Source organism: Hydra viridissima, unplaced genomic scaffold (genome assembly GCF_058129835.1).
Source record: "Hydra viridissima isolate aposymbiotic clone 2 unplaced genomic scaffold, HvirCarnegie_v1 scaffold_1, whole genome shotgun sequence".
NCBI classification, from domain to species: Eukaryota; Metazoa; Cnidaria; class Hydrozoa; order Anthoathecata; family Hydridae; genus Hydra; species Hydra viridissima.
Window position 1 is genome coordinate 5232241 of NW_028324300.1, and position 27683 is coordinate 5259923.

A 27683-nucleotide genomic window follows, 5' to 3' on the forward strand; every position below is an offset into this window, starting at 1 on the left:
TGAATACAAAAGTCGTGGTAAATATTGTTTGTCCATGGAAACTAAAGTAAAATAAGCAACGTACGGTTTTTCCTTGATGCAAATAAAGCACTGTTTGTTAGTGTCAGTATTTTTCCAAGGCGTTAAAAAGCCTGCAAATTTCTTTGATCGAACCTAATAAAACCGTACCAAATAATAAAGTCAAAATGTTCGTTTTCGATGATAAAGTTTTTACACAAACGTTGTCGATCGACAACGTTTGTGTTAAAACTTTTCTGGCAAGCTTATATAAATTTTGTATTTGCGTTCTGCAAAATAAAGCTCTATGTTCTCTCGAGGTTTAGAAAAAATCGCTGTGTCGCGCACATAGGAATTTTAATACGAATAATACAAGTTTTACATTTTTCATCTTTAAATATTTAAGTTAACAAATAAACTATTTTCTTGCTAAATAAGAAATGCTATTCGAGTATATCCTTAATGAAATCTGCTTATTGTTCTCATAACATTAGCACTTTTTTTCAATATTAGGAGTAAAAATGTTTTAAAAATCTAGGTTTTCATTTTTTATGGTTTTCAATTAACAAAAAGTTTTTTTATGACTTTATTGTAAAAATTCCAATTTTAGTTTTTTAAAACCAATTTAAAAAACGACTTATTATCGTCAAAATTTTTGAAAGATTTCAATAATAGCAATATGCATAAGTTCCAAAAAATATTTTTTGTTTTGTTTATTACTTTGTCATTCTAGAAATAGATTCTAGAGATTTTAGATGATTTAAAGCAAGTAAAATAACTTGCTTTAAATGTAAGATATTTAAGTTGTATAATGAAAATTTTCTGCCATTATTTAAAATTATGTGTAATTATTTTTCTAGCTAAAAGTTATTGAATAAATTCAGAATGGTAAGAGTTCCTTAAAGTATTCTTAAAAACTAAAATGAAAATGGTATATATATATATATATATATATATATATATATATATATATATATATATATATATATATATATATATATATATATATATATATATATATATATATATATATATATATATATATATATATATATATATATATATATATATATAATGTCTTTTCAGTATTATAGTTTTATGCTAATTCATGTTTTTTTTGTTTAAAGTATCGTAATCAGTATGATCATGATGTTTCAATATGGAGTCCTCAGGTCCTCTTTAGATTATTTTTCAATTTTCTTTTAAAATAATGATGTTTAAAGGAATTTATATAATTAATTTCAAGTGTGTATATGGAGGTAATGTTTCTTCTAGGGGCGTATATTTCAAATAGAGTATGCAATGGAAGCAGTTAAACAAGGGAGTGCAACCGTTGGCCTAAAGTCTAAAGATTTTGCTGTTTTAGTAGCTTTAAAAGTAATATATTTGATAATTTTATTGCAGTTTCTTTCTCACATTAAAATATTTTAATTTATATGTTTTATGATATGAATTTGTTTTTAGAGATCTTCATCAGAGCTATCATCTTATCAAAAGAAAATTATATCTATAGATGACCATGTTGCTGTTAGTATTGCAGGACTTACATCAGATGGAAGATTGCTTAGGTATTTTCTGTTGAAATTTTTCATCTTATTATGCTGCTGTAATAAATTGTAGTACATTTTTTTCTCTAATTATTTAATTTTATGGTATAGCAATTTCATGCGTGATGAGTGTTTAGATTCAAAATATGTTTATGACCTACCTCTGCCTGTCTCCAGATTGGTCAGTGCTACTACGGAAAGTATCTTTTCAAATAATTATTACAACAAATGAAAAACAAATAAATATTTTAAATATTCTTTTCTTAAAATGGTGACATTTTTTGATTTAAACCTCTCTCTTTATATAAATATTGCCTTCAGAACTTCAAATTATATCAACTTTATATTGAGATAAACCTCAAGTTTTTGCTCTTTTGCAAGATGTGTCTTGATCTTTTTACAATATAATATTTCCCATTCTATAGTTTAATGAAAAATAGTTTTAAAAATGTTCAATAAAGAGTGTAAAAAAATTTCCATTAAATATTCTTAAAAAAATTACAAAAAACAGCTTAAACAGTTAAATTAAAACAATTAAATCTCTGACAGTAAATTTCAGTTACAGAGCCATCTTAAGGATAATTAAAAAATTTAGTGATAATTTTAAAATAATTGTAATTCATTTGAAAAAATAGTTACCATTTTCTGTAAACCATATATTAATAAGTATTAAACCTTGATATATGAAAAGAAATGCAAAAGCCCACTAAAGTATATGGTAGAAGACCATTTGGTGTTGGATTGTTAGTTGCAGGCTATGATGTAAGTATTTTTATACACAAATAAAGATATGCTTTTCTCTTGAAGTTATTGCTTATATATTTATGATTGCTCATCTTAATCAATAATCAATTTATATCTTTGATATAAATATCTTGTAGAATTTCTTATAGAAAGACTTATAGAAAGATATTTATATCAAAGCATGCTGTGTTCCTGTGTTATTTTCACAATATAATTTGTTGTAATTTTGTAAATTGTTGTAATATAGTTTGTTGCAGTTCTGTAGCCATCAATTGATTGGTGTAATACTAAATACAATTTTGTTTAAAATTAAGAGAATTTTTAATAAAAAGATACGTAAAAAAACTTTATAAAACATTTTTAAACTTCAAGTATAATGGTTAATTTACTTATTCAATTATTGCTTAACTCCAGTTAGTCCCCAGTTAACTTAAAGCCTTTTTAATGATTGCATGTTTTTCTATGTTAGTGATTGTATTCACAACTAGGCCTATTCATCAAAAAAATCTAGTAGAGTACTAGACTTTGGTGTGTGTGGGGGGGGGGGGGGACTACTTTTTTATGGCAAAAAAGATATAAATTAAATAAAAATATAAATTAAATAAAACTTTAAAAACTAAAAAGTTTTTTGAATGTATAGCCTAATAATTTTTTAATAAACTCCATCTTATATATAAAGATGAAATTATGTGTGTATGTGTGCTATACAAATCCACAGTTTTGATCCAATGCTCACCAAATTTTGCACACAGGTTTAATTTCTCCCAGGGAAGGTTTTAAGCCATGTTTGGACCACCCCGGACTCCATGTTCAAGGTGCTTATGGCTGGAACCAAGTTCCAGCCCCCTCCAACCCTCCTTACCCCTGCAAGGAGGTGATTATGGAGCTAATAATTTTAATAGTTTTTACCATTGAAAACTGAAAAATTGTAAACATGTGTTAACAGTTTTTTATGACAATTGTTGAGGGATATTTTTGGAAAAGTATTTGGTATAAATGAACAAGAAAATTTGTAAAGCAGGTTTTTGTTTGGAGAGATTATTGTGATTTATTGATGTGTTTGTTGCGAAAAAGCTAGATTACCATAGTGTGGTTTTGTTCCCAAAAACATGACCACTTAGCTACAAATGCATTCTTGATTAATATAGTAAAGTCTTATATCTAATAGCTGTAACATAACCAGCTATGTGAATAAGTAACATTTTAACATATTCAGCAATAGAAGATTCCAGATCTTGCAAGTTATCAAGATTTTTGCAACAGTCTTCAGACAATTTATATTGACATAATACACATTGATGACCAGATTCCACATTAAAGTTGTCAATTTCTATGTTTAATTTCAAAAGTAAAAATACATGCTTAATATGTAACTTTTTAATAGCCTGTTGAACACTCAGAAAATAAGTACCTCTAGAACCTTGATGAAGTATACTTCTTTTTCCAGGTAATCTGATGTAAATTGAGCAAGAAGAACATAGTTTTGAGAAGTGTTAAGTAAATGTCTACATAAATCTACCATAAAGTAGTCATAACAAGCTTAATGTATACAAGTTGCAATATCCTTAGAATTCTGCTTTAATACGTTTAACTTGTGGGCTTGCAAAATCAACAAGTTGTTGTATTAAATCTAAACGCTTGTCATGAGGATTATTGATTACAGCCTGCAAAGTATCTCTATGCCTTGTATCTGCACCAATGGCTTTAACGTTTAAAAATACAGCAGTATTGTTAGCATCGCTATAAACTTAGTTTTTTCAGAAAATACTCATAAAACTGTTGAGAGACACTGTCATTCAATAGGTTTTGAAGCAATAGTTTCATTCAGATCAGATAAATTGAGAAGACTTATAGATTCTGCATTTTTTCTGCTTAAAATGAATCCATTTGCAATTCTGGTCACTCCATTATCATCAAATATTAATTTAAATGTTACAAAAATTTTTTACAAGGTATTTTTTTAAAAAATCTTACAGTAAATAATTTCCATCTACTGTTAACCATGGCTTTCCAGGAATGGAGTTGTACATTTTAAAAAAATGCCTGATTGACACAATTCCCATCACATATATTAACTATTATGTTTTTACTGACAATTCTGTTGGTCAAATCTGTTCAAATAAAAAATCAGATCATAATTTTAATTTTGGAATCATGTTAATGCCTTTAGAACCCCATTTATAGAAACAGCCATCACCTCTAACAATGTTTCGGCCAATTTCACTGAGTTATCCTCTGATCTACCAAAAATAGTTCCACTGTGATAAAGTCAACTTTTTTTTAATATAAATCTCATCATGTAGTATGATAGATATTTTTTGCTTATTTGAAAGAGAATTAAATATTGAGTATATAAATTTGCTTTCAGCAATTTTTGCAATTTTTGAAGTAAAAAGAGTGAGTGTTGAAACAGATGGCAGTTAGTAATCATTTCTCAAACAATTACATAATTAGAAAATATACAAAAAAGCATGTAACTATATCTAGTGAACAAATTTATATCCAATTACTTTTGGTCCCGTAACTGAAATATATTGCATAATTCCTCTTTATTGTCCATTTTTATGAAGCTTAAAACTTGAGGTATCTCATCAAACTTAGACAGGTGTCAAACAGTTATCATTCAATTCAATATTAAACTAGAAACATTACACTTAAGCCCATTATGAAATGTTTCAAAGATTTTCATAAATTTTAAGTACAAACAATGGTATTCAATTAAAGATCTTATGGAAGTTCTTTGAGTTGAACTGTTGGAATCTGAGATAAGGATACTCCCAGCCAAACAGATGTAGCATTTTTTGGTTGATATTTTCCTCCACGCACTGTAACTGCTTCAAAATTAAGAGGCCAGTGTAACTCACCAATAGCAGTATTATTGGTAACAACTAAATTAGAGATTGGAATCTATTTTTATCCATTTTTCATGCTTAACATTATCATTTGGAAATTGATGCACTAATGTTGTACTAGCTTCATCTGATATATATTTTTTTCACTTTGATAGTGACAAATATACACACAGCATTTTTTTTGGCCTGATATATAGATTTTATCTCAAACTTAAAAATATATATCATTTGCTTTAAATTAATTCTAAAACTTCACATTTAAATTATATAAGTTTGTTTACATTTTATCATATAACAATAATTTACAATATATCGTATACAATATTACATTTTGTCTTTTAAAAACTAGTCTGAATGTGGAGAAATAGTTCTTTATGGCTTTAAAAAAAGAGGCCCCCAGAAAAAAATCAGGTTGTGTAATGAATAGGCCTGTAGTAGGAAATGCCATGAATTATATGTTTTGGACCCAAAAGTTTCAGTATTTGAATGGTTGTTAAAGTAAATTGATTCATTCTTTCCTCAGACATTCTCTCTTTGAAAAAATATAAATTTTCATTGTAAAAAGCTATTTCATCTAATCAATTTTTTAATGAAACTACTTAAAAAACTTAGAGTTGCATAAGAACTTAAACTGCTGTATTTGGAAAAGTACAGCAGGGGGGGAGGAGGGGAGCGGCTTATAATGAGAAATTAAAAGTTTTGATTACAATGTTTAGCATTACATTATGTAATAATTAAAATATGTAAGTTTTAGGTGTTTTTTTTTTTAAATAATTAATTTTAAAATTGAGAATATGATAAGAAACTATTTTTCTTCACTCAGTTTTTCTTTGAAAAATGAAGCATACAAGTAGTACAGCTAAAAAGAGAGAGAAAAAAAGTTCTTAAAATTATGAATATATTTTTCTTCATTTTCTAAACTAACAGTATCCAGAATTACTTATAAGTCCTTAAAATTAAATATTTCTATTGAGAAAAATATTTGTGTTTATGTAATTTTTTTGTTTAAAAGAAACAAAACACAAAGACATTTCTTTTCAATTCCTGTTGGAAGTTCTGAAAGTCGTTTCAGCAAAATGAAAATGTTAAAAAATGTTATTCATCAATTGTAAAAGATTAATGCCTGACAATTGAATACAATTGTAACAATTAATTTGTATGATATTCACCTTACCCTATAAACTCAGGTGTATAATACTTCTGACTTTTTTTTTTTTTTTATGCTTATGAGGAATATCAATTACAGCAGTATTGAATTGTCTATTTCAATGTTTAGTGGTACTAAATTTATTTTATAGAGCCAAGGTACACATATATATCAACTTTGCCCATCAGCAAATTTTTATGATTGTAAGGCAATGTCTATTGGTGCTAGATCACAGGTACTTCTTTTATATTTTCTTTTCAATATTTAGTCTTGTACAGATTATATATACATAATTTTAAATCTTTTTAAGATAAATGAATGTTAATGAACTCATTTTTTAGAGTGCTCGAACATATTTGGAGCGAAACTTAGAAAAGTTCCCAGAATGTAAGTTAGTTATAATATTTTTAATATCATTAGCTTAGAGCAGACATGGAGTAACTTTTTTCATCTGGGCCAGATGGGCATTTCCATTTGAGTTGTAAGCTGAATCAAAATATCCACCTACTCATACAGCATTTCCCTTTGCATATGGTAGTCATCACAGCATTTCCCTATGAGTATAGTAGTCTGCAAAAAATTAAATTTTAGATTAAAATGACCTTTTTGTATCAAACTGCAAGTTAATGGCATTCAATAAGGTTGACGAATACCATAGTTAAAATATGATTTTAAAGACGATGTGAGTGTCTTTATCTTACAGCACATTAAAAAATTATTTTAAAGAGTGTAAGATTTTTTCTTTTCTTGAGAATATACAAATCATAGCTGAAGGCTTCACTGGAAACCATCAGTATTTTCCATTAAGCAAAGTTACCATGATGTAGATATTTTATGAAAAGCTTATTGAATTACCTATGCAGATAGTTTATGAAAAGCTTATTGAATTCCCTATGTAACTTGTTCTAGAAATTGTCTATGTAGATATTTTATGAAAAGCTTATTGAATTACCTTAAAAGCTTATTAAAACAATTTGATAAAATATAATATGTAAATATTATCAATTTAGTGCAAAATTTGGCCTTGCACTTTTAGAGCTACAAAGTTATCAATATTAGCCTTGATGTTACTTAAATTTTCACATAGATTTTTCAAGATCTTTGAGTGTCATACCAACACATTTGTTTAACGTATGAATACTTTTTTTAACATATTGAATTTATATGCTGTATGCAGACAAACTTGTTGTGCTCTGATCTTTAAAGGAGCCAGTATTTCTTAACTGGAAGAGTGAAAACATTGGATTGAGAAATGGAGTTTTTTGTGATGTTAGAAGTAAATATACTATTTCAATGGTGTTTAAGTGTGATAATAGATAATGCTCTGACCTTCAACCAGAAAGTTACTTTATGAAAATTTTTTACTTTCTTTTTACTTCTTATTTTAATCAGGATTGCATTGAGAACGACCATCCTAATGTATGACAATTTAGAGGCCTACTGAAACATCTCACTACTTTTATTAGTGGATAAAAGTAAATTCAATAGCAACTGTTTAATTTTGCTACAGCTTTCAATCTAAAAGATTTTATGAAGTGTTGGAATAAAAAGTCCATTGATTGTGGGATTTATGAAGTAGAAGAAGAAAGATAAAAAAAAAAATCTCTTTTTTCCCAGAATCAGTTTATATGTTTACTGAAGAAATTTTAATGCAACCAATCAAACAAGCCCTTTCACACATGGGTTGATCACTTTTACTATTTGTTTTACAATTATTGACAAAGTTAGTTTTTGTTAGGTTAAGCTTACTATTGCTCATTAAGAGCAATTCAATGTGTGTTCAATGTTTTAAAGTTACAGAATTATCATTTTACATGTCTGAGGACCAAATACAAACATTCTATGGGGTAGAGTTAGTTCACATATTGCTTAGAGTTTATAAAACAATTCATCATCACATGATAGCTTTTACTTTTGATTTTTTTGTTGTTGTTGACATGTTTCATGTCAAGAACTTTTGTAATAAAATTTGCTGGTTAAATGCTGATAAGAAAGTTTTAACCTCCATAAATTGAAATAGTTGTCAAGCTTGAAAGTTACTTTGTTTTAGCATCATATGAAGAGATTATTGTTCATGGTTTACAAGCACTACGTGAATGTCTTCCCAATGAACAAGAGCTTAATAATAAGGTAGTAAGGTTCATCTTACACTTTAATTACTTATCTTATTACTATTTAATTGTGTTTTTTTGACATAGAGTGGCTTATTATTATGTTATCGGTAATACTCTTTCCTCCTCATTTAAACTGTACAAATTTGTGCACATAATGATATATAATTGCATAATTACATATTTATAGTCTCTTTAATGAAAGATAACTGATTTTTTGAAAGTTAACTGAGTTGTTAGGAGCAAATATACTAGGGTTGGACAAAATAGTAGAAACAGCTGAAAGGTTTTGATGAGTTGATGTTAATAGGGTTTAGTCAGCCATTGGTAGCAATTTCCAACCAAAGCTTTTTTTTTTTTATTTTAGCTTTAATTCTTCTCAGTAAGAACCAAAATATTACAATTTTAATTCTTCTCAATATGAACCAAAAAGGTTCAATTATATTAAAGTAAGGGAGGCTGTGGTAGATAGAAAAGATGTTCAACTTGCCCAGAATGCTCCTTGTGCCAAGCAGTCTAAAGTGTAATATTATCTTTTTGAAAAATTGTGTTCCCCCCCCCCCCCCCAGAAACAGTACCAAGATCATAGAGAATAAACATGGTTGGATAAAATATTTAAATAATCTTGGCTTTTTATCTACCAAGAAGAGAAACTATTAGCCAGCCGATTTCCATGATATAGCTACCTAAGTTATCACTGATCCCTCCTCCATGACTTTTTTTTTTTTATTTCTTATGACATCTGAAAATAAACAAAGATTTTAAAACAACATGAAAAAGGACTTAAATAATTAAGTCAAAAAAAACCTCTTAATTTTGAAGATGTTATAAATATTTGAAAATTTTGCTTTTTTTAAGCTGATGTTTCTATTACTTTGTCCAACCCCTGTACACATATTTTGTTGCTTTTCCTGACTTCAAAAGTAAGCTCTCTTTTTTTTTTAATTATTATTATTAGAATTGCACTGTTGCAGTGGTTGGCAAAAACAAACCACTCACAATACTTGACAATGATGATATTGCTCCATTTGTATCTTTTCAAACTCTTCTAATGATATTCTAAAAAAAAAATTGAATTTGTTTTTTTTTTTATCCTCATATACTTGAAACTATTAACTTTAATGTAAATATGTAGCTTGCTTTAATTGATCAAACTAAAAAAACCAAAAAACCTGAGGTAACTTAATTTTTATGGTTTTTAAATGAAATAATTTCTAAACAATTTTGTTGAATGTATGACATTTGAAATAACTTTGTTTATAACTTGGTTTTACAGGAAGAAGAAGATGCACCAATGGAGCCACAAAGTGGAGTTGATGTATTTTAAAATTGTTTAGTTAATTTTTTGTTTGAAATTTCAATAAGAACATGCTTAAAACTTAAGATTACTTTTATATAATTTATATGACTTTGTTTAGATTGGTGTGCCTAGTGAGCCAGTTGGAGATGATCAAATGGAGACTTAGTAGCACCTTTTTCATTTTTTGAGAAAAAAGTTTTGGAATTAAAATGGATGTTAAATGATATAGGAACTTGTACTTTTTTTTGATTCTGTAAAGATAACTTTACTTTATTTAATTTTTTTGTTTTCTTTCCTTCTTGAAAAGAAGAATGATCTATTTTGAGTTCATTCGTTTTACTGTAAAAAATGTTTATGTTAAAGGTAAAATTTTGTTTTATAAAAATATTTGAAATAATCTTCCATAGCTTGGTAAATTTTCTTAATATGGGTTTATTATACAGTAAATATTTATATGAAATAAATTTGATGTTTATTTTTGTAAACTATGAGAAAAAAAAAAAGGTTTTTGATTCTCATAGAAAATATTTTCTAAAAAAAGTTTAAATTTTTTGATAAGATATTGGTTTTAAAGTTACACAAATCATTGTTTAAGAGTATCTTAAAGAATAAGGTGTATTTAGCACATTGTACTAAATACATCATCTCTATTTAAATACTCTTTAGCATTTATTTGTAATTACTCAGTTGTTAAATAGTTATACAAAAGTATGCCATTTAAAAACTGGAATTTAACCTCTTCAGAAGTTCTTAATTAACTTATAATTCTGTTACAACATTAAAATTATCTTATTTCTAATGCTTAGTGCTCATCATTAAACCTTTTATTTTAAGCAAATAAAAAATGACCTATAGTACATAAATTGGGATGTATGTTAAGATATAAATAATACTAAAACAAAGAGCTAATCTAAAATATATTGGTGAATTGGAAAATGAGTTTATATTTTACATTAATTTGTGTTTAAAACTTTTCTTGTTTTGCTTTTTACTTTTAGTAGAACTAAAATATGACTATTTATAACAATAAGAACTAGCTTGCATGTCTCGTGAGCTTAGCTACCAACAAATAAAAGCCTCCAATGATGCAAGAATTAGTGTGAGTGATATTTTTAGTAAACATTCCAATATATTTTGATGGACTATATCCAACAAATGTTCTATTGAAGTTCAAAGTAAAACCTGTTCAAAAATGTTCTATTGAAGTTCAATGTAAAACCTGTTTAGACCATGTATGTTAAAATTCTAGATTTTTTATAATTTTCTGATTTTTTCTGATTATTACTCTTACATTTTTATAAAAATATTGCCTGATATCCTTTTTAATAATTTATCAATATCAATTTTCATGTTGTGCTCATTTTTGAAGATTTTGTTCTTTGTGGTTGTTTGCATTAAGCTGAGTATATATTTGACTGTGGGAAAAAGTCAAATGATATCAGTGGTTGAATGAGAAATTTCTCAAGTTGCAACAATTTATTGTAGGTCATTTGATGCATTTAGCCTTACACTACAATATATGAAATGGTTTCTTTTTAATTTTCTTTGGAAATAGGTTGTCAAACTATTCTGTAAAGTTGAGGTCAGGTATCAAGTAATAGATGCACACTGAAATTAGTTGTGGAAAAATTATGAAAATATATATACTAGGGGCTTGGTTTTTCTTCATTTTCATGAAAAATTTATACTTAACAATTTTAATTCATGTTATGAAAAAGTATTCATTTTCCTTATTGTAATAATATTCAAAATGTCTGATAATTACCTATTAACACAGTATATCTATTAACACAGTACACACACACACACACACACACACACACACACACACACACACACACACACACACACACACACACACACACACACTGTGTTAATAACACCGGTTTTCAGTTTTTAGCACTCTCTTAGCTAGATTTGATTGTCATGGTTTCTAATTATGCTTTTTGCATTCAATATCCAAAAATCTACAAATTATAAAAAATTGTTATAATTTAAATAATATCTTGTGCCAAAGATGAAGAAATCTGGAGAGGATAGTTATCCCATAGGATGTAAAAAAAAAATTTGAATTATGCAGTATGAGTTTAAAAATACCAGAACTTTGTTAACTTAATTTAAGAGTAAGAAGTATAGCAAAAGTTTTCAGTATCAGAAATTGTATTTAACTGTTTTTTTTTTTAAACAAAAAACTGCTGTAGCAAAAAATCAAAAAAGGTATTATATTATTTTCATTTTTTAATGCATGCTGGATAATAAAATAACCCAGTATCTGTAAAACACACTAAAAAGCTGAAAAATTTATATTTCTTCACAGGCTTGTGATATATCATTTGAAAGGAAATTTCACATAAATTTTTGAAATCAATCTCAAAAAGTGTAACAATCTTTTTAAACGTAAAGACTTAAAGTAAAAAGTAAAGCAATTTTGGTAACATTTGTATCAAGACAGTATCTCATCTCATCATCATCTATCAGACATCATCTCATAACCCATAACCAATAATATCTCCTAATAATCACAATTTTGAATAATAAAATTATAGTAATTCTCTAATAATAGTTGTAAAGTTTTTTATATAGCTCATCTCAATTATAATATTCTGATTTAATTAAAACCTCAAGAAAATGAACACATATTTTTCCTCTTGTGTATTACAAGCATGTAGACTTCATGTTCATGCCTACATTTGCATTATAAATGTATGCTTCTGAAATAGAATTGAAAAAAAGAAAAAAGAATTTAATTTTTCTTAATTTAGATAAGTTGTACTTTTTTTTTACTCAAACAAGATGTATTAATTTGTACTTTAAGAAGGTACTTTCATACTCTTTTGTAATATACATAACTTTTTTTTGCCCATATTATAAAAAACTATATTTTTTACAGTTTGCTGATTAAACATGGCCCATTTTTAGTCAGCAAACTGTAAAAAATGCACAATACAATTTTCTTTTAGAATAGCTGCCCTTATATCTTGAGCAGTGTAAAGGTTTGATTTTATGGACAGATAGATTTTATTGGTTGATGACAATGCTGGTGTACTTAAGATGTTTTTTCTAAAACAATTCTTATAGAAAAAATAATCATCTTTTTGTGGTCTTTTTTTTTATTGTTTGCTAGATGAGTTCTACATCTTGCACAGATCATTTCTAATAAAAACATTTACAGATATTGGTATATTTAATTATTGAAACTTGCTGAATGCTTGTTTTATTCTTGTTCCTAGTATTAGTTCTATATTAGAACTAAATTCCTTTCACTTAAATGTAAAGTTTATTGTTATACTAACATTTCCTATTCTGGCCTGTAGTGCTCCAATTTTAGTTTAGAGATTGGCCTTGAGCTCCTGGATCTTTTCTGGTTTATCAAGTAGTTTAGGGCTGTTTTTAGTTAATGTGTGTACCAGTTTTATCTGAGCGTTTACCAAATGAGTGCAACTCTTTCCCTAGAATCTTTTGAAGTGACCTTTGGAATATCCTAATTTGAGTAACATGTTTTTAAGCTTATGTTTCAGGGTTCTAACTGATGCTGTTTAAACTGAACATAGAGTGGCAACTCATGAAAGATCACTGGCTGCACCCTGCTACCACCTATGTGCCAAAAAATGATCAGTCGTTGCCTGACTAGGGGATTGTCTAAATTTAAAATATAGATTGTACTTGTTAAGACAAAGTTAACTGACCTATGATTTTAAAAGTATATTTCAAGGATTTTTGTGCAATATTAAGTTTTGGATGTGCCTTTTCATCAGAAAATATCAGAAAATAAAAGAAGTTATGGTAAACAATGCAGCACTGTTTCTTACTATTGTAGCTATTTCAAGATTTTTACAACTGTTGTTATTATTATTATTACTTTAATTTTGTTCCTTTTTTTTTTGTTTAAAAAGTTTAATATTTTATTTTACTCGTTGCTTCTCATTTCTCTATGGATTGACATTTGTAGTAATCTTTTTTTAGAAAATTGACCAGTTAAACTGCCAGATATTTTTTTTCTTAATACGTTTTATATTTAAGTAATATTTTGATTTAAGTATTTCTTCTCTTCTTTAGGAAGAGCACAGAACAGAAGAACGAAAGAGAAATGTTTTACTGCTGGTTTTACATTTTCTTCAAGAGGAAGGGTAAGTTTTTTCAAGTGAATGATTAAATTTGTTTAAGAAGAAAGGTAAGTTTCATTAAGAGAAAGGTTAAATCTCTTCAAGAGAGTGGGTTTTTTTTTTAACTAAATTGAAGCTATATTTACTTGAAATCAATTAATTGTAAGTGAAATAAATTTATTACATTTTTATATCAATTTTTTAAATTACCACATTATTGCATTAATTTAATACATTATTACATCATTATATTAATTTACTAAATTATTATATAAATAATTATATATTACATCATTATATAAATTATCAAATTATTGCATTATCATATTAATTGGCAATAGCAATTAAATCTGTTGTTACTGCCTACATGAATGATAAATCTACTGTGGCTGCCTACATGAATGGTAAACAAATTTCTCATGTTTTATTACTTGATCATTATTAATGCTACTGATTTTATTGAAAATGATTTATTTAACTAAGGATAGTTTCAAAATATAAATATATTTTATGTACAGTGTCCGACAAAAAAAAAGCTTAGATAGACATGCAAGAGAACTCAACTAAATTTCTACAACTGATATAGAAAAAAATAAACAAAAAATTTTTATTTGGTGCATTAATTCTTAGATAGAAAAAAAGCAAGAAAAAAATGACAAAAATTTGAGAACTTTTATTGAAATAACAAAATAGACCAAATTAATACTTTATGAAGCCACGGCTTTTGATCACTGCCTTGCACCGACGAGGCATACTCTCAACAAGTGATTGTAATAGTTCCCCAGAAATGTTCTTCCATTGATTTTGAAGAATTTGAAACAGCTCCTCTTCATTTTTTGGAGCTCTTGTCTTAATTCCATGATCCAATATACTCCAGAGATTCTCGATAGGGTTCAGATCAGGACTTTGAGCTGGCCAAGAAAGAACCACTAATTTATTGTTCTTCAAATAATTTTTCACATTATTTGCCGTATGTTTCGGGTCATAATCTTGCTGAAAGACCCAACTTTTATCTTTAAAGAGCTCATTTGCACTAGGTATCAGTTGATGAATTAAGATTTGTTTGTACATTTTACTGTCCATAATACCAGGAATTTTATACAATCGACCAACACCCGAAGAAGTAAAACATCCCCATACATTCACTTTTTTATCGACCGTCCACTAAAGCGCAAACAAAATGGTGACTCATCACTCCAAAAAACATTTTTCCATTGTTCGATTGTCCAATTCTGATATTGCTTTGCCCATTGAAGTCTTTTTTTCTGGTTACTTTCAGAAATAAATGGTTTTTTAACGCTCCAGTAAGATTTAAATTTCCCAATAGAATGGATCCTTTGAAGAACCGTCCAATCGTCAACATCCAGTTTAAAATTTCTCTCTATTTCAGCCGCTGTTATCTTTCTATTCTTTCGAACCTCTCTTATAATTAATCTGTCCTCCTGGCAGTTGTTTTATGCCTTCTTCCGCTCCCTTCTTTGCGTTTAAAACTTGCCGTCAAATAATACTTGAACAAAAATCTTCAAATTGTAGTGCACCATCGATTCAATTTTTTTCCAATTTCATGGTCAGTGTATCCACTTTCATGCCATGCCACAATTTGGCCCTTTTCAAAATCAGTAAGTTGTTTTCTTATCTTTTTTTGAGTTGTCTGGTGCATTGTTCGACTTGGGTGCTTTTATAGAAAAAGCGACAATTGAAGCAAGAAAAATAATTTAGGATTACGTTTTCGCTCACAATAAATATTTTTTTTCACAACTCGCCAAAAATTTGTCTGGAATTCGACATGTCTAGCTCTAATTGACAAATAATAAAATGACGTAAACAGTGGTTGTAGTTTGCCCAAAGATATTTCTAGAATATTAAAGATACACTATTGAAATGAATTATTACTTCCTGAAATAGTATTAAAAAATATATATATTGTAAAGAATATTTGATTGTCATTCTTTTTTTGTTGTAATTTTTTGAGAGTTTACCTAAGCTTTTTTTTTGTCGAACACTGTATATATTTCTTTTTTTGATTGTTACCAGATATCTTGATTCAATGAGATGTCTTGAAGCTGAGGCTGGTGCCTACTTGAAAAAATTTCAAGTTTGTGACAATATTGATCTGCAAACAATAGTTATGGTACATAAATTAATATTTTGTACAAAGTTTTTATATTTTTATTTTGGGTTTATTATGATGAAAAGTTGTTAAAGTTAAACAGAGTTCAGAATTCTTAATTAGCCAGGAGGGCACTGGCTTTGGTATTTATGTGTATTATGTAAATATTTTAAAAAAGTTTATCTTATTTGATACTTGTAAACATATTTGTTGATTTCATTTTCAGGAATATGAATCATACTATTACGTTAAATTTAACAAATGGCCAAAAATCGCAAAAAGAGCTCAAGGTTATTTACCTTGTCTTTTTTTTTAAAAAATAGCTTCCATTGATTTCATGGTCCTAATATCTTTTTTAAAAAAAATTCTTCTTGAAATAAACAATCAAATAGTTTAAGCCTCAGTATAAGCTTAACTTCATTACATGTTTAGAGTTGCATCACTTTAGTCTTGTTAGTGTTGTATTGGTTATTACTATTTTTTTGTAAGATTCTTGAAACAATTATACAAATTACTCATTTAAAAGTTGTAGCTTTGGCTAAGGCAGCAAGTTTAAAATTTCAGTAGACACTTAACTGCTCTTTTTACTTTTATAAAGAAAAGACATTGAGTAAAGGTTTTCCTACAGTGCAGAAATTTTCACATCAAAGGTATCATAAATATGTTTTTTTAGAACTTATCTGTAAATTTTTGTTAAAATATATTTATTAATCTGTATGAAATAAATTAAGAAATTGATTGTCATAATTTAATGTGTTTTTTTGTAGTAAGAATTCATCATTCTCATTGCCAAATATTCTAAACCCAATATCTAATCATGGCTCTGAAAGATGTTCTTCTTCTAAATATCCAAGCCAATCAAACATTTGTAAAGGTTCATCAAAGTCAAAGAAATTATCTGAGGTTTTAGAAAAATATCTTGTTGTTTTTATAAATTATTCAGGATCAGGTTAAGAAAATAATATTAAAAAATAATAAAAAATTGATACCAAAATATTATATAGTTTATATTTGTATATTTTTGAAAATCTTTAAAATATCTTAATTCTTTTTTTGTGTTTACAAGAATCTGGATAAAGATTTACCCAATCAATCAAGTTCTCTGGAAGTTTGTGGCGTATCTGGAACATCTACTCTTCAGAAAAACCGTAAAGACCATCAGCAAGTATTCAACTGAAATCCTTGATATGTAAAAATGTTAGAGTGAATTGCAAAAAAATAAGTTAATCTTTAAAAACAAACAAGAAAAAATGTTTTAATCTTGTTTAATCAAGTAATGCAACAGAATTAAGATATATCATTAGGAGATGTCATAAAATGTGTATTTCATAACTGCTACCATATTTATATAATTTCAATATACAAGATGATTTACAGCAGTTGTTGATAATTTTTTGCTGCATTTAATTTTATAATTTTTTTTACTTTATAGTGTATATTCTTTTATCCTTTTACATATAAAATCTTAAATTACTCTGAGTAGGGCTAGATTAAAAGTCTTAGATATCATAAAATTGTCAAAGATATTTTTGTCAAACTGATCTTTTAAATACTATTTCCAAAAAAACTGTTTCAAAAGTTTTTACATCAATTTCTAGTTACAACATTTATCAATCATCAGTTTCATCATTAATTTCATAACTGGAAGTATTTGTTTGCTCCAGTATTTATCAATCATCAGTTTCATCAATAATTTCATAACTGGAAGTATTTGTTTGCTCCAGTATTTATCAATCATCAGTTTTATCAATAATTTCATAACTGGAAGTATTTGTTTGCTCCAGTATTTTAAAGATTTAAATTTCCTTTGAGTTTAATTTTTTTATGTCATTTTTATTTTATAGTATGATATTTTGGATTGTTATTTGTTGACATTTAGAAACCTGTTATTGACTACAATTCAATACTTTCAGACACTTTAAAAGAGTTAACATTAGTTGATACTGGTAATTCAAATGTATGTTATTATAATTTATGCAAAATTACATTTCATGAAACTCACTTCTTGGTATTATATTTTTATTTGAATATTTAAGTTATATACCGTCTAATTTTTAAACTTTTAATTGCTTTAAAAAAATATTAGTTTTTATCAAGAAAACAATTAAGAAATTGATACAATTGTTTAACTTACTGAATAACACTTAATAGTTATTACAAATGAATACTACACAGGAAAAATGGTAGATGTCCCATTTCATAAATTTTTGCGTTTGCATCATTTTCATCATATAATGGTGCTTACTTATTCTGGCAATATACAAGCCAAAAACCACCTTTATTAGGTGGTTTTTGACCTGTATAATTTCAGAAATGTTTAACATTAAAGGCTACTTAAATCTTCAAACACCAAATTCCATTTTTCTCAAAAATAGGAAAAGTGGGCCACTGTGGTGAAAAGTGGGCCCTTGTAGTCTTCAAACGTTATTGAGAGTTTTATTATTTTGATTGTAGTATTCATTTAGATGTCTTTTTTAGACTCGTTTAATGAAGCCTTTGTCAGGTACTGGATTTACTGGGGAGTTACGTGAACTTGCAGCTATTGTATCAAGAGTGAGATTTTACTATAAAGAAATTTTAGAACTTTTTAATTGATTTAATCTGAATGAAATTCAGTTTAACAAAAAAGTTTTAGAGTTTTTTAGACCTTTTTTTATTTAAATAAATGTTGATTCGAAAAGATTTCCTCTATATAATTTAATTTATTTATACACTAATTACTTTTTTTTTTTACTAAAAATTTTTATGCACAAAATATTTCAGGATATTTACCTGGAAAATCCAAATGTTCATTGGGCTGATATCATTGGATTAGATAGTGCAAAGAGGTTGGTCAAAGAGTCAGTGGTTTATCCTATTAAAGTAAGAGTTACAGAAAAAGATCATTTTTAAAGTTTTATATTTTTTAAAGTTAAATAGATAAATAAGAATATTATTCAAAAGAATATAAATTGTAAATAAGTATATTGTTCAAAACATTATCTCAAGATATCTGCTTTTAGAAACAAAAGAAATTTACACATTACTGATTTTTGTTTGATGAAATAATGTATTCAGAATTTTCGCTCGAACACTTTAGTTCTAACATGAACAAAAATAACAATTTAAAAAGGGTTTATTTTTGTTGCTATCTTTTTTATGTAAAGTTAGATTGAAAATCTGAGACTTCATCATTTTACAATTTTGTTTATTTTCGTTTTAAAAATGTTTAGTATCCACAGTTATTTACTGGAATACTTTCACCGTGGAAAGGTCTTTTATTATATGGACCACCAGGTTTGTTCTTTTATTATATAGACCACCAAGTTTGTTCTTTTATTATATGGACCACCAGGTTTGTTCTTTTATTATATGGACCACCTGGTTTGTTTTTTTATTATATGGACCACCGGGTTTGTTCTTTTATTATATGGACCACCAGGTTTGTTTTTTTGTCTTTGTCAATCTTGTTGATAACATAAACTTATTTCATAGAAAATAATATTTAACAAAAAAATTATTTGTGTTGTTTAACAAGAATCAATAAACTTCACAACAAAATTTTATTTTGACGTGAGAGAAGATTGTTTAAAAATAATTTTTTTTGATTTGCTGATGGAAAAAAAAAAAAAAAAATCAAATGTTGGCTCTCAATGGATCACTTCTAAACATCTTTATGTCAACTTGCTACCATAATACTGGCACAGCATCAACTGCTGACCATACTTTTGACAAATCACCAATTACTAGAAGACAACAATTTGCTTATCTAGTGTTACATATTGTTGTTTGCATATTTAGTGTTGTATATTGTTGTTTGCATATTTAGTGGTATATATTGTTGTTTGCATGTTTGAGTATTTTATAAAAATTTAGATTGTGTTTTAGAGCATTTGAGTATTGTATTCTTTTTATCTCAACAATTCAAATTTTGTTTCAATATATATCGTTTTTTTTTTGTTTTTTTTTCATTATAACTTTTATGTTAGGTACTGGTAAAACCTTACTAGCCAAAGCAGTTGCAACAGAATGTAATACAACATTTTTCAACATATCTGCATCATCAATTGTAAGCAAGTGGAGAGGGGATTCAGAAAAACTCGTTCGGGTAAAACAATTTTTTTTAGTTGTAAGTTATTAAATAATAAGTTATTAATAATTATTTTCTGGTGCTTGAAAAATTTTTCAGCATAAAAATGAACTATTTTAGGTGTTATTCGAATTAGCTCGTTTCCATGCTCCTTCTACTATCTTTCTTGATGAGCTTGATTCCCTCATGGGTCAGCGAGGTGTAACGGAAGGAGGAAAGTATGTAACTTTTTATGTAGCTTTTTTAAAAAATTTTATTTTTTTAAATTTTGTTGTTTCAATAGACATCATTAAATACCTCCTGTAATTTACCGAAAAATTTTTATTTTTTAAAATTTTGTTGTTTCAATAGACATCATTAAATACCTCCTGTAATTTACCGAAAAAATTTTATTTTTTTAAATTTTGTTGTTTCAATAGACATCATTAAATATCTCCTGTAATTTACCGATCAGTAGAAAACTTAATTTTCGTATTCGTAAAGTAGACATTATTCCTCTTGACCACTAGAGAGGCAAGTTCATTTGATTACATTTAAGAGTTATCGATTTCTAAGGGTTAATGTTTTTGTAAATATTATAAAAAATTATAAGTAAATTATTAGTGAGCATGAGGGAAGTCGTCGTATGAAGACAGAAATTCTCTTGCAGATGGATGGCTTATCAAAGACGGATGATCTTGTTTTTCTTTTAGCAGCTTCAAATATTCCATGGTAGTTGTCATAAATTTACTAAAATTTTTGATATTACATTTTTCTCTCACTTTTAATGCTACTTTTTGGTGAACGAATTTTATCGCCACTATATAATAACTAAATATGTTAGTTCCTAATATTTATTGCAAGTATTTGTACACCTTTAACAAAATTTAAGTCGTGACAATTTTTTTCTTTGAACATTTTCTCTTTTAGGGAATTAGATTACGCAATGTTAAGACGCTTAGAAAAACGCATTCTTGTAGGATTGCCAAATGAAGATGCAAGATTACAGATGATCAAGCATTTCCTGCCTGAGAGAAATGATTCTTCAAAGTTTATTCAGATAACGTCACAGCTCGATTATCAGTTACTGGCCAAGGTTGGTTTTTCTCATTTATCATAACTAACAGAATGAATTAACTCTCTTATCATTGGCTGTTTTTTTCTGCAAATAGAAAATGGATGGATATTCTGGTTCAGATATTCGTTTGGTTTGTAAGGAAGCTGCTATGTGTCCCATCCGAAAAATATTCGATGTATTAGAAGACTATAAAGGTAATTCTAATAAAATTCTGTTGAATTCTTAACAATCAAAAAGGTGAGCTGTATGACTCTCTTCAACCATGATTCAGAACGTTGATACCAAAATTACAATTTTAAAGAAGTGAAGTTTTAACTGTTTTTTCTGCTTTTTACAACAATTTTCCTTTCTTATCTCTGTTTAAATTTTCCTTTCTTATCTCTGTTTAAATTTTCCTTTCTTATCTCTGTTTAAATTTTCCTTTCTTATCTCTGTTTAAATTTTCCAACTTATTTTGGAATAAGGACTAACTTATTGAAAAAATGGAACAACAACAAATCTTATTAAGTTTTTATTGGTTCAATCGATTTAATTGAATAATCTGTTTTAAATAAATCAATTATTAGGCTTAATTAAAATTTAGTTTGGTATTTGCTCACTTATTTAGTTTTTTAAGATATTTTCGAAGCAAGATGCGCGAAAAAAATTTCATTAAAAGTCACCATCAGTCGCGTTAATTCTCGATATTTGGAGATTGAAATTTTCACCGAACCTCAGCGCACCTCATAACCAATATTTTAAAGAGCCAAGAATACTCCTAGGAATATACCAGAGTCTAGAAAAGAGATACTGACAATATATTGCTGCTCTATTTGGGCTTGACCTTGTGTCATTCCATTACTCACGAAACCCAATTTTGTGCTATGATCAGGCCCAAACCGCTTACGAATAATAAATAAACTATGCGTCAAAACTTAATACATATTTAGAAACCAAATCTCAATTCGAATATAGAAAAATTAGTTTTTATTATAATGACAAAATACTTCAAGTAAATACTTCAAATAATCTATTGTAAGAAAAACTGAGTTAGTAAACAGGTCTAAAAGGTTCGCTATTTTAAATTTGTCACTATTTTTGTCTTCAGCCTGTGTCCTGCTGCTCTTGATTTTTCTTTTCTATTTATCTGTTCTTTGATTATCTTCTACAATTCTCCAGCAGTAATCTGCAAAGACTGATGGGTTTTGTTACCCTTATTAACATATTTCTACAGCTGCAATGTATTAATGGAAGCGCTCTTCACTCGTTGCTCTACAATTTGACTTTAATATGATAATTCTATTTCAGCCTTTTCCTTGCCATACAACAGAAAATGAAACTTGTCATTAGAAACGTATCGTTATTAAGTTCACGGATCAAACAAAAATTCCCTTGTTTATTTTTGCCACACTAAGCAAAAGAAATTTGCCTTTCAGTTACATGAGAACTGGTTTAATCATGTCTATTATCTTCATGAAGTTTTTATGATGTGTAATGGAGGTAAATAACCTTAATTCCGTATATAAGTGGTGGAACTTCATATTTTAACTCCATGGCAGCAATATCTACCGTAGCGTAGTATTCACCAAAGAAACAACAATTTAGTATATCCAACCTGAAGACCAAGTAAGATAGCAACCACTTTCAGGTCACCACAGACTGATAATTGATGTTGATTGTAGTTGTTACTTTATGTGCCATTAATTAGTTAAAAATTACTAAATAGATAAAAATTGCTACATAAATAAAAATTACTAAATAATATACTAGAAGTTTCAGCTTTGTACATAAATAGCTTCATGGTAAATAAAACAGTGCAGCTATCAACATATCTATCAACAAAACAATCCAGTTATCAACATATCTATCAACAAAACAATGCAGTTATCAACATATCCATCAACAAAACAATGCAGTTATCAACATATCTTTCAACAAAACAGTGCAGTTATCAACATATCTATCAACAATCCTTTAATACTAAGTTCACCTACTTTTTTTATGTTAGGTGTAATTAATTTAAATTTCTTTTTTTTCAAAACTAAACTTTTTTCACAGCATCAATCAATAACAGCTAACAAAAAAATTTCTTTGACATCTCTTTGTAATATATTATGATATATATAAATTGTGCTATATTTTTTATTTATTTTTTATTTTTATTTATATATACTTCATGAATATACCCTAATTTTTAAAAAGTAAAAAAACATTTTTTTATAGCATCCAATAAAATCTGCTGCTTCCAAGTCTGTAAAAATTAGCACACTAAATGAATCAGCAAGTAATGAGCCCCCTCATGCAAAGATTTTCTTTTCTAACCTTACCATTTCAGCAATTTTAACAGATCCCTCGACCTCATATTCACTTAGGCATCAATTTTCAAGCAATCAGAGAAATTTTTGTCTTTGTTATGTCTTTGTTAATTCTTGATAGATACTTTCAGTACTCTTCATAGTGAATTAATTTGAAGTATTATGAAGTATAAAAAATAAAAATAAAAAACTTGTTAAAAAAGTATAATAAAATTTACATATATCATAATGAAGATTCAAGCCCAACAATACTCATTATGCTATATTTTGATGCATTTAATGCCTTTTAAGTTTGCACAAAACTTGAGGTGCCTTTTCATTTTGCACTAGTCAGCAGTTAGCTAGAAAGAAAGTGTGTTTTTAGGGTTTAATAAATTTCATCTTTTTAATTCATGATGCTAGTAGCTCACTCTGTTTTTTTGCTAACTTAAGATCTTAGACAAGTTACATATTTCTATTCCAAAAAGTAGTGATTTGATGATTCTAGATTGAATTTCAAATTTTAAACATTTTATTTGGTGCTTACTTTTCATACTGCTAGGTGTCATATAAACAAGCAGCTTTAATTTTCCCCATCTCTTTGTAAATTGTAGAACACATTTTAAAAGCTCTTGCAAGTTTTCTTATATCTCTTTCACTGCATCTACATAAGTTGTTTTGCTTATGTAATTGCTTTACTTATATCGGTCCGATATATAACTATATGTACAATTTAAATATACAGTGTAAATATCCAATTTAAATATACAGTGTAATTAGAGTTAAAGTTAGGTTGCATAAAACTGACGCTGTGACGCTATGAAATCTCACAAAGTCTGTTTTTTTATGGTGCTTTTTGATAAAATGTTGTGAGGTAAAATTTGCGTAACCTCGGTTATCTATTGTAATAAATTCTGATTATTTAACCTGCAAGTTTAATAATTCATCTTATAAACCTTACATCAATAGTTGGCTGCTTATATCATGAAAACTAGAACCAATACATGTTTTTTAATTATTATTTTCGTTTTTACCGCCTTTAAATTATATAAGAAGTTTTCATGCTCGATTTTTGTTGAAAGAACTGTATGATTGGCTTTATTACTTAAAAAAAGATTCCATAAAAAATGTTGAACCAACATAATGCTATTAAGATTTGTTCCTATCTTTAAATTGATAGTCTTTATTTTGATTGACAAACATTTTTGTTGACAGAAGGATGCAGCTTACCAGAGTTTCAAATCGACCCAATAATGACTTCGGATGTTGAATCCGCTCTTGAGCGCACCAAACCTTCGGCAAAGAATCTTTTAACGAAATATGAAGAATGGAAAAACGAGTTCGAATCATCTTAAAAAAGTGGTGAAATATTTTTAAAAAATTTTACATTTGAGTTTACTTAAAATGTGTTGTGGTGCGGATGATGGATCCCTTAAAATTTTATGGCTTCCTCAACCTCCATATTAAATTGGTTGTTAAATATGTTTAAAGACTTCGTACCTACTCTCAGTGTGTAATCTGTGTAATCTTTATCACTTTTAATAAATTAAAAGTAATTTTGTATATATATATATATATATATATATATATATATATATATATATATATATATATATATATATATATATATATATATATATATATATATATATAGATTAAGCATCAGCGTTTTGCGTTTCGTTATTTTCGGCTCAGTTTGTAACAAAAACTTTCATTCCGGAAAAAAGCGATTGTGTTTTACCGAAAAAGATAGGCGTTTTTTTTTTTTTGTTTTTTTTTTGTATCAAAATGTGTATTGAATAAAATCGGTTAATTGAAGTTCTCATTTCCAGGTGTTATGATTAAATTCAGTTAATCGAAAAGTCAGGGTATAATAAATATCAAATAACTTTGGAAAACTTTCGGTTAAAAACGATTTAACGGAACAAGTTTTACTTTTGAAAAGAAACAAATTAAGATAAAATGAAGCTTTATTTAAACAGTTTACCTGTCACGGTTTGTAGATTTGGGGTCCTAATATATAATGATATACCTTACAAAAATCCTTTTAGGTGGTAGTTGTGTATACTAATTGTAGCACAAAATGAGTAATTTCAAAATCCTGCATTAAAATCCAAAGGACTTATTTGACATTTAAGTTTTTATCCAAAAGTGTTCCTTTCATATACGCTGTGGATAGCTTTTAAGACCAAAATATTTGTTTTCGTGAAATTTTTATAAAACATGATATCTAGATCTGTAATAATAGGGACTTTTTATTTTTATTCATTTATTTTCTACAAGACTTCACTTACGAGATAAATAATTTTCTTTCTGATAGTTGATTAGAATACTCTTCAAGAAAAGACACATGGGAAAGCAAATGTTTCAAACTTTTTTTCCTAAAGTAAATTATGTAAAAAATCTTTCTAGTGCAGAGTTTAGATTTTCTTGCTATTATACTCAGTTACACATTTCAGGAGATGCTTGGCATAATCAGGGTGGGAAGAATCTCGTTTGTACCTATCCCAATGAACCTTGAAGTTCAAGTGCAAGGCTTCTGTTGCCTGCTCACTGAAGAGGCCCAATCCCATTTTTTTCTTCTTGATGAACTGAGGCACATGGAAAAATACTGCATGCGCTTTAGGGGTAATTGAAATCGGAAGTTTAATGTAGCTCTGTTGAAATTGAGCAATCTTGGATTCGTAATCAGGGTCCAAATTCTGTCCAAAGGAAGATTTCACAACATCCTTGAATAGCGTAAGTGTTTGAATGAAGCCATGAGCTTGAGCAAAATTTTCCTTTTCTGAAAGCAGTTGGAGTTTGCTCACGCCTCTCAAGAGCTTCATCCAGTCATTCCCATTGAAATGACCACCATGGAAAAGCTGGATGGGAATGTGAAGCAATGAGGGCCATTCCTTGGCTTTGGGCCAAAGATCACAAAGAGTTTTGATCAAGTGATTTACCACACCATGTAGCAAATGAAGCTTCATGGGTGGGTGGGATAGCCTCAAGGACGAGCTTGTTATCTGGAAAATTGAGTACTGCTCTGATGATTTCGGAATATTGTCTTCTGATCTCACCAAAAGTTCTCAGGTGGCCACAGTTTTGGAGATTAGGTGATGAGGCATCACACCAACAACATGGATGCTTGCTGCTGTGAGACTGTATTCCACATAAAATGTTTGCCAGCTTGAGATCACAAGAAATGATGAGAGAATCTTTCTGACATTCTTCTTGAACTTGAATATAGCCTTCACATTATGGTAGCTCTCTGAAGTGTTTAGTGCAAGTGCTATCAGGATTTGTTGCTTTACACTTGTTGCTTTGGTTGAGGGTTTCAGTTTGATAGTTTTCTGAACTGGGCTGTTTGGCGGCGTTTCATCCTCCTCCAAAACAATGTGAGTGAAGCTTACTTTCAGAAAGGAGCCTCCTCCATCAATTCCCAACTTCAAAATGGCAGATTCTGTTATTTTTTGAGCTGATTTAAAAGCTTCACTGAGACTGCTGAGACTTTGGCAATGAACCACCTGGCATGATTCCTTATTTTCTGCCAGAGTTATGCTGCTGACAATAAACTGATCATGAAGCTTTTGGCCAGCTTGAGCAAACTTTAGAGGGAAAATTGGCTCCAATCTTACAGGACTAAGTTTTCGTATTCCATTGTTGGACAGTCTAGTATTCTGCTATATTATTTTCTGATCACAAAGTTTTCCAATCTGAGATCGGCATGAGATACAAAGTGCCAAAGGCACTCAATCATCATTGAAATCTACAATTTTCTAGATTTGTTGAAGGATTTTTGATCTGTAGTTTTCGGTCAGCTCTTGGTCAACTTTTTTCATGCAAATGTCACAAAGACTTTCTGCATTCTTCATGGGTCTTTGCAAACGTTGGCATCTTCAAATTAACAAATATATTCACAAAAACCTTGTTTACAATTTTCTTTGTTTTTCTTCCGGAAAAAACTCTGGATACGTACAAAAGGTTCGAGCTTTCAAAAATGCTCTTGAATTAACGTAATAAATCAAATTTTGAAAAAAGTTATAAAAATAAAAAAGCATAATATTTGATTTGCAACATTTCTTATTTTATTAATTTTTTTCACAGACCATGTTTGCTGCATGAAATTAGCACTGACAAAATCCGAATTTAGATCATTTAGCTTCTAAATGCTTAGAGATACAAATTTCCATTTGGATGTTAATGAGGGATTTCAAAACACCTTAATATGGACTCCCATAGACATGTACTATTACCACCTAAAAGGATTTTCATAGGGTATTTCATTGATATTAGGACCCCAAATCTACAAACCGTGCTACAAAGCTGTGTTCAACTTGTTAGAAAAATTTTAAGTTAAATTTAAAAATATTTTTTCCAATCATTTGTTT

General features: G+C 28.1%; 2 protein-coding genes and 1 pseudogene across 6 annotated transcripts; 2 read left to right on the top strand and 1 right to left on the bottom strand.

The window, feature by feature from the left end:
• The first annotated feature begins 286 nt into the window (after window positions 1-286).
• On the top strand, window positions 287-9976 carry LOC149893012 (proteasome subunit alpha type-1-like). Its single transcript, XM_090088989.1, has 14 exons — window positions 287-368; window positions 858-885; window positions 1125-1169; window positions 1273-1374; window positions 1462-1565; window positions 1656-1744; window positions 2236-2306; window positions 6439-6522; window positions 6629-6674; window positions 8338-8417; window positions 9357-9428; window positions 9534-9575; window positions 9675-9716; window positions 9817-9976. Exons 2-14 carry the CDS (start codon window positions 883-885, stop codon window positions 9862-9864), a joined length of 828 nt encoding a protein of 275 aa, XP_089945115.1. The 5' UTR covers window positions 287-368; window positions 858-882; the 3' UTR covers window positions 9865-9976.
• A 684-nt stretch (window positions 9977-10660) lies between these two features.
• On the top strand, window positions 10661-24871 carry LOC145187833 (katanin p60 ATPase-containing subunit A-like 2). Of its 5 annotated transcripts, none has more exons than XR_016452942.1 (17): window positions 10661-10797; window positions 13755-13825; window positions 15836-15932; window positions 16138-16201; window positions 16510-16561; window positions 16679-16814; window positions 16978-17076; window positions 17791-17868; window positions 18390-18464; window positions 18675-18773; window positions 19124-19187; window positions 19880-19998; window positions 20117-20198; window positions 20584-20691; window positions 20890-21055; window positions 21132-21231; window positions 24526-24629. XR_016452942.1 is itself a non-coding variant. In XM_090088977.1 (17 exons), the coding sequence occupies exons 1-17, from the start codon at window positions 10741-10743 to the stop codon at window positions 24663-24665; spliced, it is 1623 nt and encodes a 540-aa protein (XP_089945103.1). In that variant the 5' UTR covers window positions 10661-10740; the 3' UTR covers window positions 24666-24871. The 5 variants fall into 5 exon arrangements, 4 of the variants coding, with proteins under 4 accessions (XP_089945103.1, XP_089945106.1, XP_089945112.1 ...); XM_090088977.1 differs by having other exon boundaries at window positions 20101-20198; window positions 24526-24871; XM_090088980.1 differs by lacking the exon at window positions 16138-16201 and having other exon boundaries at window positions 10695-10797; window positions 20101-20198; window positions 24526-24871.
• Window positions 24872-25658: 787 nt separating this feature from the next.
• Window positions 25659-27538, bottom strand: LOC149893013 (uncharacterized; annotated as a pseudogene).
• Between the last annotated feature and the right edge of the window lie 145 nt (window positions 27539-27683).

What these genes read in the sequence shown, in the direction of transcription:
- LOC149893012 (XM_090088989.1), top strand. An exon ending in CTTAGAAAAGTTCCCAGAAT is followed by an intron (nt 6,675 to 8,337) that starts GTAAGTTAGTTA and finishes ACTTTGTTTTAG; the next exon opens with CATCATATGAAGAGATTATT. An exon ending in AGCCACAAAGTGGAGTTGAT is followed by an intron (nt 9,717 to 9,816) that starts GTATTTTAAAAT and finishes GACTTTGTTTAG; the next exon opens with ATTGGTGTGCCTAGTGAGCC.
- LOC145187833 (XM_090088977.1), top strand. Translation starts at nt 10,741, where the DNA reads ATGTCTCGTGAGCTTAGCTACCAACAAATAAAAGCCTCCAATGATGCA. An exon ending in CATTTTCTTCAAGAGGAAGG is followed by an intron (nt 13,826 to 15,835) that starts GTAAGTTTTTTC and finishes GATTGTTACCAG; the next exon opens with ATATCTTGATTCAATGAGAT. An exon ending in TGTATTAGAAGACTATAAAG is followed by an intron (nt 21,232 to 24,525) that starts GTAATTCTAATA and finishes TTTTGTTGACAG; the next exon opens with AAGGATGCAGCTTACCAGAG.